Source organism: Sycon ciliatum, chromosome 5, assembly GCF_964019385.1.
Source record: "Sycon ciliatum chromosome 5, ocSycCili1.1, whole genome shotgun sequence".
Lineage (NCBI taxonomy): Eukaryota > Metazoa > Porifera > Calcarea > Leucosolenida > Sycettidae > Sycon > Sycon ciliatum.
Window position 1 is genome coordinate 28,397,470 of NC_088647.1, and position 12,671 is coordinate 28,410,140.

The 12,671-nt window shown below is 46.3% G+C and overlaps 1 protein-coding gene across 1 annotated transcript in view; it reads left to right on the forward strand.

Moving 5' to 3' along the window:
• The window catches only part of LOC135816956 (E3 ubiquitin-protein ligase TRIM71-like), a 28,987-nt gene extending 19,462 nt beyond the window's left edge, over positions 1 to 9,525 (forward strand). Inside the window, exon 8 of the mRNA XM_065330059.1 lies at positions 9,410 to 9,525. Within this exon, the coding sequence (XP_065186131.1) occupies positions 9,410 to 9,525 (116 nt within the window). The remainder of the gene's footprint in view (positions 1 to 9,409) is intronic.
• The last annotated feature ends 3,146 nt before the right edge of the window (positions 9,526 to 12,671 follow it).

Consider the following 12,671-nt stretch of genomic DNA (forward strand, 5'->3'; position numbering starts at 1 on the left):
CCTGTTATGGAAACCACAAGATTTTTGTGTTTTGAAGGTTTCTTGTTAGACACCTGTCATCAGTCACCTGCTCACACTTTTTTATGCATCATAACATAAATGACCATAGCGTGACACAAACTGATCTTGTATCCCATCCTACTCCCCCCCCCCCCAACACACACACACACACACAAGTACACACACACAAACACACACACACACACACACACACACACATAAACACAACCCCTTAGTTGTACATCTTTGATAATTTTCAGTTGTCTTTTTTTTCAGTTGTTTTTCCTCCACTCATCCGCTGCCTTGCTTGGTGACGTGTTCTATCTTACAGCAGTCTCACATGAACTGAACACATCCCACGTATTTTATACCACAGTACTTCGATTTCTTTAATGGATTAGGTAGATGCTGCAACAGTTATTCCACTCCAGTTATTCTTAGGTACCTTCTGCTTCCCGATGTTTATTCACCCGGTTATCTCAGAAAAGAACGTTTGCAATTGCTAGATTACAAATCTGTCCTGTGGTGGATATATTTTTGCATTGGTCCCTTCTTCTTCATTTTAATCCTTGGCTCTCCATCTGAGTTCATTATATATTATATGTAGGCTGTAATAGTTCTGATTTTTTTTAATTTTACTTATTGGATTGTTTTCTCGCAGATTAATCATATGATTAGGATATCTATGCAACAGTTAGTTTGAATTGTTCACATCGATATCACGTTTTCCTTGTACTGATTCTGTCCACTCACGTGGTTGGTGCGCATGGTACATGGTGCTTGTGTGTGTGTGTGTGTGTTTGCGTGCGCGTGTGTGCGTGCGCGCGTGTGCACGCAGGCGTGCGTGCGCGCGCATGCACCCCGTCCGCGTGCGTGTATGTGCATGTGTGTGTGCATGTGTGTGTGTGTGTGTGTGTGTGTATTTGTGTGTGTGTGTGTGTCTACAAAACTCACTTCATTCCTGTGTGGTGTGCACCACTACTAAGGCTGAATAGTTGCGGTCAATTATTTAGCCTTGCAAGCTGTTGAATGGTGCAATCCCCGCACAAGTTGCTATGGCTTCTGCCGTAGCACCGCTACCATCGCCTCCAGCGATAGGCGTCGAAAGGTCAAAGGTGTTTGTGTGTGTGTGGGGGTGTGTGTGTGTGTGTGTGTGTGTGTGTGTGTGTATGTGTGTTGATAGTGTTGAAAATAACGTGCAAGGTAGCAGTGTTTGTAATGTTTTCTTCCATTAATGCAGTATCCTGTGTATAGCGGTGACCTCATAACGTGAACTGCGTCCATACTGTATAGATAGTACTGTTTTGACCATAGCACAGTCCACTCCTGATATAACCTATACCATTGTACAGGAGAATTACTTCTCTATAGGCCAGGTTCTTTATAACCGAAATGCACTCACACCATACAAGCAACACAGCATGTAGCTCATGATAGTATGATTGGTTTAATATATGAGACATTGCACTGGAGGACGGGCAATGTAGTTAGCATGCCGCCACACAAGATGAAGAGATATGGTGGTTCCTTATCAACGAAAATTATTTGATCTACTGTAAGGGATCTTTTGTTTGTATGAGTCTAAACAGGGACATGGACTCTGATTCGCTATGAGTATGATCACGAAATTCGCTACGTGCGGGTGCGCTACAAGTGGAGTCGATTGCATTCTGACATATTCCGTGTGGTGTACACCTTGTGTGTATTGGGGATGGATTCTCAAAGCTGCGCCTTTCATGTGGATTGGGCGGGACAGGGTTATGTATTGCTCATTTCACCCAGAGCCCAATTGTCAGGGCCCTGGTCATGCGCCAGATGAATAATATTATGAACGAGAGACAGTGGTAAAATACTAAAATACCTCAGTTACAACTCTCTGATATGCCCTGTACAATCATATACATGCATGATCTTATCATCTTAGGGGTTAACTACACATTCTCACAGCTCTCTTCCAGATGAGTCAAAGAAAATGAGATTCTTACGTCAGAATTTCTACGCTCCCTCGTCCTGGCTTGGTTGAGCACTCCTTCTCGTTAGCGTCAATGTTATAATTATGCCCTCGTGCAAAGCTCGCTGTGTTTATCGTAGTTAGAACACTCTGACATTGATTCTCTGCCCTCTCTCTCTCTCTCTCTCTCTCTCTCTCTCTCTCTTTCTCTCTCTCTCTCTCTCTCTCTCTCTCTCTCTCTCTCTTTCTCTCTCTCTCTCTCTCTCTCTCTCTCTATCTATCTATCTATCTATCTATCTTCCCCCCCCCCACTACGTCTGAGCTCTGCTGAGGAGACCTAACATTAGGCTAACAATGTCTAAACAGCTAACTGTCTGGTGATTAGTATTATTTGACAAGTTCCTGTACAATATGTACATGGTATTCAGTCATGTACAGTCATGTACATGTACTGGAGTATCCTGATGACAGGGTACCACCTGCTGGAGGTGCATTGCTTGAAACCCGTGTTCCTGATTGCAACTGGAGACAGGTTGGTATAGGATCCCGGTCCTCCGACTACTATGTGAACTGCGTGGAGGCATGCCACGGATAACCCCCGATTTGTCCTCTGTTGTGCCCAGGGAGTTGTAAAGACCCTACACAACTACCTGTCCTGGTCGTGATGTGCTGTCATCATCATACATGTACCTGGTAAACTATCAAGTCAGGTGTATCGTCAACCTCTCGTGCTCTATGGGACGGCATTTTGCTTCCTTAGAACTCGAATGTTGAGCCAATATTATAATGTAAAGAGAAAAGACCAATAAGTTACGTGTTATGACTAACACTACAGTACACCAAGGTAACGACATCTTATACAGTTAGATAGTGCTACAACAAGGCACATTATTGAAAAAGGGTATTGAGACATTCAACAACCTGACGCCTAGCTCCATCTCTCTCTCTCTCTCTCTCTCTCTCTCTCTCTCTCCCTCTCCTCTCCTCTCTATATATCTGTCTATTTATCTCCATGTGCGGTTCATCCACCGTCCGTAGAGGGCTCAATTTTCCGAAGGCAAAGAGCGGAATACACCGACAGAAGAACGAGCAGTTGCGATTTCGTAATTCTGAGTTTCACGAACTAAATCGATCATCAGACGAAAATTGGTACTGACCCTGCCCTGAGAGTGCTGCTAAATACATGTACCATGAATGTGGCAAGCCCAGCATAACAATTGCCATATGATATGTAGCGCGATATAGAGTGTGTGTGAAAGCGTTATCTGTGTATTGTCACGTGATATTCTTGTGGAATCAGGTGGCAAAGCTTGACAAGAGATGTTACCTGGCCTAACGTCTATAGCTGTGGAGAGAAAGTGTTAGTTATCTGTGTATAATTATTATTAACTAAGCGATATTCTGCTAGGATCAGGTGACAATATTTGACAAGCACAGTGTAGTGTAATATTTTTCTCATGGCGGCACTTCAACACAAGCTCAGATCGCTCGTTGAGGCATCTGGCTTTGTCTGCACGGACGATGAAGAGCTTCTCCGTGAGGCAAAGATCACACCTCGTGCTTGAGCTGGAGTAAACCCTTGCAGATCGAGCGGTGGACCAGGCAATTGGGTGCGGCTTGCCTGCCCTCTTCACCTTTCACACATCCTTGGACAGCTCCGTGTTCTTCTCATGCAGCTCATGCCGGAATGTGGTGAGGTGGCCGTTGTATCGTTGCTTGAACGTGTTCTCGGTATGCAGGCCATAGTAGAATTTCTTATCAACTGTGGCGCTATTTCATCGGCGCGGTGAACTATGCTGCTATCGAGGCGCTGCCCGTGCATGGGGCATTCTGGCTTGATTCGGCAGTTGCATGACTTGGCCTCTGCCGGCTGCTGGTCATTTCTATTCTCTTTCGAGATTCGGTTGTTGTGGCCCCGGATAATCGACACTACGGACGGCGGCAAGTCCATCGTCTCTATACAGCACGATCATACGCCTGTCACACACACGACCAAAGAATATTATAATATACAGTTTCTTATGTCACTCAAAGCATGAGCTAACGCATCTGTTGACAGTTTCTCGCCATTGTTTACGGTCATGAGCTTGGGTCTGGCACTCTGGGCGTTGCTGATGGTAAGTTCGACACTTTTGAGATCCTTTTGGACAGTGTCGATCTAACGCATTGGGGGCGTTCACGTGGCTTCTTGATGTCAGAGGTGTCAGTGGCTGACATCAGCGCCTGGTATGATGGAGAGTTTGGGCCTTGTCGGACAACGTGGCCAAACCATAGAAGTCGACGTTCTCTGCAAATAGAGGTAATAGGGATGCTATTGGTTTGGGAGTACAGGTGATTATTGATGACGTGATGAGGATGGTGGATATTCATGAGGATTGCCTGCCTGCTTGCTGATAAACTGACCAGCGAGCCTCACAGCACCGTCATGGCATGGGTCCGCTGTAGACTCCGCTTTGCCCTCCTCCGTGCTAGTGTGATGTGCCTCCGTGGATCCCGCACTCTGCGAGCCCTCATTGGCTCCAACTCCCCTGACTCGCTTGTTGCAGCTGAGGCAGTGATCCCAGGACATAGTATATATGTTACAGACAGTGATGTCGTTGTGTTTGCCCGTCGCCGGAGTATCGATTTCTGCGTCGGCTTGAACGCGGCGGCAGAGTGCGACTTGGTAGTCCACCTGCTAAACCTAGGTGTGAGCGATGGCGTTACTGCGCCCTTACTCGGTGATACAATCAAATCTCGAACGGTCACACGCAAACATACCACACACACATACACACACATACACAAACATACAAAAACACACATACACAAACATACCACACACACACACACACGCATACATACATGTCCATGTACACATACATATACACGCACGGGCGCATGGACGCCCACCTTGACGCTCAACCCTGATCATCTTACCACGGAAGATGATACTAAATACAGTGCCTCACACGAGCCACCAACGAAGTCAGTTCGATCGGGGTCTCACCCATACACACACACACACACACACACACACACACACACGCACGCACACACACAAACACACGCACGCCCATACCATACACGCATTCATATATTGTGTGCGCGCAATCTCTCATTGTAAGAACATATTCATGCTGCAGATGCTTGATAGTCATGCACATGACTGTACAATATGTAGATATGAGATGTGTCAGACTTACCGTCAACGCGCTAGGGCACATCCATCTTATCAGAACATTTGTTGCCGACATTTGTAGCGTGCCAATTGAGAATTGAGGAAACGCACACGGTTGCTGAATTCTTGGTTGAAACAAGTACAATGTGCACGCATTATTTGAAGTGGATAAAACCGTTACTTAGTCTTATGTCTTCATGTTCATGCTCCCAGACCAGGGCATGAACTGTAGATCTAGATGTTCATGATCCCAGACCAGGGCATGTACTGTAGATCTGCATGTTCATGCTGCCAGGCCAGGGCATGTACTGTAAATCTACATGACTTGTACAATAATGTACAATGACTACATTGTGTCTTGAACATCCCCAAACAGACCCCTGTGAAGTGATGTGCACTTTTTTACTCTGTTACGTCCAGGTCAACACAATTTTGCATATCATAATTTAATTGTAGGTTCCCAACACGAGTTGTGCGTGTCATGTGTTATCACTACTGGACAGTTCGTGCATATCACATAAAATGCTAGCTGTTTTAACCGGGATTGGAGTTAGATTTCATGCGGTGCGTACCGTCGTGTTTTGCCAGGCATTTCACGACAGTGGGGAAGTGGTGAGACGCCAAACTAGTCGCTGCACAAGGAAAATGTAACGGAAGGTCTTCTCTCTCGGTTTAATGCCGATGCCTGCCTCACGCGATGGACTTAACACCAAAGTCACCAAGCTGGAGTCTTTCCTGGCGTCGACTGGCCCTAAGTTGCCTGGAAGCCTCAGGGAAGTTGGGGACGGTGACACCAGCGGTGCCTCCTAAGAAACGGAATGCCGGGAGCAGTTTGGTAAAGTTGACATCCATGGGCTTCTCGTTGGGGCATGAAGGATGCATGCAGGCTTCCTGCTCGAATTCCTTAGTCCTTGAATTTTTGGTCCAGTATCCTTGGGAGGAGGAGACTTTGTGACTCGCGTTGTATGTCTCCTGGTCTCTCTGGCTCCTCCATATACAAATGTACAAAGCAGGTCGACTCTATACTTGTACATACATACATGTAGCTGACCATTCCAGGCGAGCATGGCGGTGCCCTGGAGCTATTCTGGATGCCGTGAATGACATAGTGTGAATCCGATCTGAGGGAGAACTGATCTACACGATAAGAATGTGCGACGGCATGTAGTGGAACGAGCAATGCGTGTACAGAATGATACAATCCTGTCAATGTACACCAGACAACAGCTGATGTAGCACAGTACAGCACTACTACACTGTATTCTCCACGGGTGTCGGAAGAGTTCAACTCCTCAGGATCACACAATGACATGGATTCTGAATACATGTACTGGTTTTGTCGACAGACACCTAGAGCTTGTAATCGCTGTTATAGTCTACATGAAGAACAACCGGAAGATGTTGATATCGAGCATTTTTAAGCGGTAGGAAACAGTGCTGAATGACATATGCATCACTACTGATAATAACCGCGACAGAGCTATCATGCACACAACCGGATACTGCTATATCGCGTACTTGGCCTTCTCGTTTCGACGTGCCCAGATAACCCCACTGGCCTTTTGCGACTTTGGCTGCATTGTGGCGCGCAGCAAGTGTTTGAGGGTCAGTGTGTTTACTAAAGTCAATACGAGTGGGGTCCCACGTCACACACACATACACACACACACGCGCACGCGCGCATACACACACATACAAACACACGATCGAACGCCCATAAACATACACGCATTCATATCTTGTGTGCGCGCAATCTCTTATTGTAAGAACATATTCATTCTGCAGATGCTTGATACACAGTCATGTGCATGACAGTACAATGTGTAGATATGAGATGTGCCAGACTTACCGTCAACGCGCTAGGGCACATCCATCTTATCAGCACATTATTTTGTTGCCGACATTTGTAGCGTGCCAATTGAGATTTGAGGACAGGACACGCACACGATTGCTGAGTTCTTGGTTGAAACAAGTACAATGTGCAGGCATTATTTGAAGTGGATAAAACCGTTACTTAGTCTTAGTCTTCATGTTCATGCTCCCAGACCAGGGCATGTACTGTAGATGTATAGAATCAAGCATGGAAGGAAGGGCTTGGTGGAAATAATTAATTCATGCCCGCGTGTGTACGCTCGAGGGCTTGCCCGAGAGCGTACACACAAGGGCATGGAGTGCCCGAGGGCTACGCACGAGGGTACGCATTTTCCATCAAGACCTTCCTACCATGCTTGATTGTATTTCAAACATACCACATACATCAACAAGCAAACACCAATCACCGATCAGCATGTCCCGAGAGCTTCCAGAGCTGAAACTGAGCACGGGGGAATGAAGGTATAAAAGGGAGACTCCTCTAGGGGTGGTGGTCGGGGACGTGGAGTATTCAGCTTGTTAGTTTCAGCTCCGTACGGCTGCTGAAACTTCACCTAATGTCCTTGCTTGAGATGAAACTAACGGTTACTCAACTCGTTACTTGTGAGTTTCAGCTCCGTACGCTCGAGGGCTTGCCCGAGAGCGTACGCAGCTGAAACTTCACCTTGCTCGAGATGAAACTAACGGTTACTTCAGAACGAAACTTCACCTTGCTTCAGGTGAAACGGAGCTGGAACTTCAGCTTGTGAGTTTCAGCTCCCAAGCCCTTGAGCGTACGGAGCTCAGAACGAAACTTCAGCTTGTGAGTTTGCCCGAGAGCATACGGAGCTGATACTTCGTGAGCTGAAACTTCAGAACGAAACTTCAGCCGTGCGCTCGAGGGCTTGCCCGAGAGCGCACGGAGCTGGAACAGCTGGAATCCGAACATGGAAAACTGACCCCGGTGATTGCCACTTTACTTATTTTGGCTTGCTAAGTTCAGAGCAGATAGATAGGTGCATGCTCTTTTATTTCGCTTACCAGAGCAAGTAACGTTAGTTCACAGTCGAATGTACATGCGAACTGAGCTGACAACGAAAAACTGCCAGTGCCACAGACCCTTGCCGAGCTAGGCTGATAGATGGCACCATAGCCTGGCATTTGCATGCATGCAGGCAAGAGTACATGAAAACCAGAGTGTGCAGCTTGGGCTCTACTCTGCTATGGGTGTCTGTCACGGCGAAATTCCGTGATTACATCATATTTGGTGCAGATCTGAGGCGGGAAATGGCGTAGTGCGTACAACTGAGCTGCAGTTGTGCAGAAGGAGACCTGCTTGAATCCTGCTTGTACGCACTACATCACTAAAATGATGTAATCACGGAATTTCGCCGTGACAGCAACCCATCCGAGCTGCACACTCTGGTTTTCATGTACTCTTGATGCAGGGCATTGGATGTCACCGTACTCCGTAGCATGCTAGCAGGGCATTGCCATGCCGTAGGCCACACAATTTCTGCCCTGGTACAAGTCGATGCTGATTGGCCGTCGGATGGCAACAAGCACGTGATATGTTTGAACTACATGTTCATGCTCCCAGGCCAGGGCATGTACAGTAGATCTACATGTTCATGCTCCCAGGCCAGGGCATGTACTGTAGATCTACATGTTCATGCTCCCGGGCCAGGGCATGTACTGTAGATCTACATGTTCATGCTCCCAGGCCAGGGCATGTACTGTAGATCTACATGTTCATGCTCCCAGGCCAGGGCATGTACTGTAGATCTACATGTTCATGCTCCCAGACCAGGGCATGTACTGTAGATCTACATGTTCATGCTCCCAGGCCAGGGCATGTACTGTAGATCTACATGTTCATGATCCCAGGCCAGGGCATGTACTGTAGATCTACATGTTCATGCTCCCAGGCCAGGGCATGTACTGTAGATCTGCATGTTCATGCTCCCAGACCAGGGCATGTACTGTAGATCTACATGTTCATGATCCCAGGCCAGGGCATGTACTGTAGATCTACATGACTTGTACAATAATTGTGAGCCACTGTACATGTACATGTACATGTACATGTACAATGACTACATTGTGTGTCTTGAACATCCCCAAACAGACCCCTGTGATGCGATGTGCACTTTTTTGCTCTGTTACCTCCGGGTCAACACAATTTTGCATATCATAATCATATTGTAGGTTCCCAACACGAGTTGTGCGTGTCATGTGTTATCACTACTGGACAGTTCGTGCATATCACATAAAATACTAGCTATTATTAACCGGGATTGGAGTTAGATTTCATGCGGTGTGTACAGTCGTGTTTTGCCAGGCATTTCACGACAGTGGGGAAGTGGTGAGACGCCAAACTAGTCGCTGCACAAGGAAAATGTAACGGAAGGTCTTCTCTCTCGGTTTGATGCCGATGCCTGCCTCAGGCGATGGACTTAACACCAAAGTCACCAAGCTGGAGTCTTTCCTGGCGTCGACTGACCCTAAGTTGCCTGGAAGCCTCAGGGAAGTTGGGGACGGTGACACCAGCGGTGCCTCCTAAGAAACGGAATGCCGGGAGCAGTTTGGTAAAGTAGACATCCATGAGCTTCTCGTTGGGGAATGAAGGATGCATGCAGGCTTCCTGCTCGAATTCCTTAGTCCTTGCATTTGTTTGGTCCAGTATCCTTGGGAGGAGGAGACTTTGTGACTCGCATTGTATGTCTCCTGGTATCTCTGGGTCCTTCATATACAAATGTACAAAGCAGGTCGACTCTATGCTTATACATACATACATGTAGCTGACCATTCCAGGCGAGCATGGCGGTGCCCTGGAGCTATTCTGGATGCCGTGAATGACATAGTGTGCATCCGATCGGAGGGAGAACTGATCTACACGATAAGAATGTGCGACGGCATGTAGTGGAACGAGCAATGCGTGTACAGAATGATACAATCCTGTCAATGTACACCACACAACACCTGATGCAATACAGTACAGCACTACTACACTGTATTCTCCACGGGTGTCGGAAGACTTCAACTCCTCAGGATCACACAATGACATGGATTCTGAATACATGTACTGGTGTTGTCGACAGACACCTAGAGCTAGGGTCCGGCGGATTCTGCCCGCAGAAAAATTGGCAGAATTCGGTACTTTTTCTGGTACGTTTCATGCATGTTTGGTATATGGATAAAAAAATGGAGCAGAATTCGAGGAATTGCCCACCTGAAGGTTTTATTGTTCTGCCAATTTCACTGCTTTTCGAGCAGAATCTGCCACCTTTTCGAGCAGAATCCGCCTGTCCCTAACCAGAGCTTGTAATCGCTGTTATAGTCTACATTAGGCCTCGACCAAATATGCTAAAAAAAGAGCATATTATGCTCGTCGCATATCAGGGAAAACGTCCATAATATGCCAAAGGCTTAGCAAGATATGCAAAAAGATATTCCAAAATATGCCAAAATATGCTCGAAAAATAAGCAGAGAGTGTAGATCATTTCAGTAAAATTACAACCGTGGAATATTCATTGGCTTCACGGCTATCAGGCTTATGGTGCAAATCAAAACATATGCGGAATAATATGGCTGGGGTGTGTCCGCAGCAACCGTAGTGATAGTGTTCATCCATGGGGAATGTAGCAAACGCCTCAACCATTCCAAATCCATCCATAAAAGGCATTTCTGAACGCATTTTGCCCATAATATGAATGTTTTGTCCTCATTTTTGCCAGAATATTTGAATTATATGCTGGCTTCATTCCAATATTCCCTTTGTCGCTCAATATGCCATATATGAACTGTCTCACAAAATATGCCGAAATATGCGCAAGCATATTTGGTCGAGGCCTAGTCTACATGAAGAACAACCGGAAGATGTTGATATCGAGCATTTTGAAGCGGTAGGAAACAGTGCTGAAGGACATTACATCACTACTGGTAATAACCGCGACAGAGCTATCATGCACACAACCGGAAACTGCTATATCTCGCGTACGTGTCATTCTCGTTTCGACTTGCCCAGACCACCCCACTGGCCTTTTGAAACTTTGGCTGCATTGTGGCGCGCAGCAAGTGTATGAGGGTCAGTGTCTTTACTAAACTATTGTCTACCTTTGCATTAGCATAATGCATCTGTCAAGCCAGAGCCAGAAATGTTGCTGCTGTCCAAACACTTGATCTCGCCTCTTGGATTGGCATGAGAAAGCTCAGGCGTCAATTAGCACCTAACGTTGTATGTAGTCCTGTGCCAACACTTAAGAACAAAGACACAACACAGTTGATGGCCTGTTTACTAAGCTCGACGTCTCCATGTACACATAATGTATTTACATCAAATCGAATTCAAGACCCAAATGATCCTTGTCAATAGAAACATCACTATGAACCAGTGAGTAGTAAAATATCGGGTATTGTACTACTCCCTGCTATGAACAGCTTGTGCGAAGTAAACAACAAACATGCTTTCCTGAAGATAGAACACTTATTACCCGATCATTAGGTCGTTGAATGTCAGCATCACATCAGTCAGTATTGTGCTAGCTGTTGCACCTTCCCACGGCGGTTCCGGTAAACTCGCCTTCCAGCCGAGTCTCACGCAAACCGTGAAATATATTATTTATTTGCACCTTCTGACTACACAACATCTTACTTATAACTGTTAGTGTTAGTGTTGGACACAAACTACAGATAACATGTTACATTTTGGTCATTTCCTTTAAAAATAGAACACTTACCAAATACATTTTTGCTATGTTTATTAAAGAGTAAGGCACGGGAGGGTAAGCAGGTTATGCATGTTCATCATGATGTAGTCGAAGTGCTACAACATGCGCTCTCCGGCCGATCTCATTCAGCACATGAGCCCGCAAAACGACTCGAAGTTAGAGTAGATAATGTATTCCATTTCGCTCCTGCTCTTGTAGCAGTTGAGCACTCTTGCGTGGGGTAGTGCCTTTGCTGTTTGCGTTATGCAGAGCTCACTGACTTGTCAGTTTGAGCACTCTGGCAAGGCACGTTCGGGCCTGATTGGAAATTTTTATTTCCATTGCTATCAGGTTCGGCCTCATTTCCTCTGTGCTGCGCTGATGAGTTCAAAAAGAACGAAACAGCATGCTGTCCGCAGATTGAGTATTTCGCTCCTGCTCTGTTGTAGCAGTTGAGCACTCTTGCGTGGGGTAGTAGTAGTAGTAGTAGTAGATTTTATTATTTTACTAGGGGAGTCCCAACAGGCGTTGCCTTTTTACTGGGAACCCTAGGTGAATTTTTACCATGTTTACATACAGAGTAAGAGACGGGGCCTGACGGCAGTCAGTGGGAAGAGCATTCCATCTGTCTGCCGCCAGGAAAGAAATAGAACGCATGCCATATTGCGTAGAAACAGGCGGAAGAACTAATGCGCGCTGTGCCTGGCCGCGCGTGCGAGCCTGGTGTCCAGGCACAGCAGCCCTAAGCTGGAACAAGGATTGGAGAAGGGGACTAGCAAGATGTGGGGTCAAGCAGCGGTACACGAAAACATAGAGTTTAAGATTTGTGCGCTGTTCAAAAGAATAGAGATGATATTTGCGGAGAACAATTTCAGTAGACATCATACGGAGTGCCTTTGCTGTTTGCGTTATGCAGAGCTCACTGACTTGTCAGTTTGAGCACTCTGGCAAGGTACGTTCGGGCCTGATTGGAAGTTTTTATTTCCATTGCTATCAGGT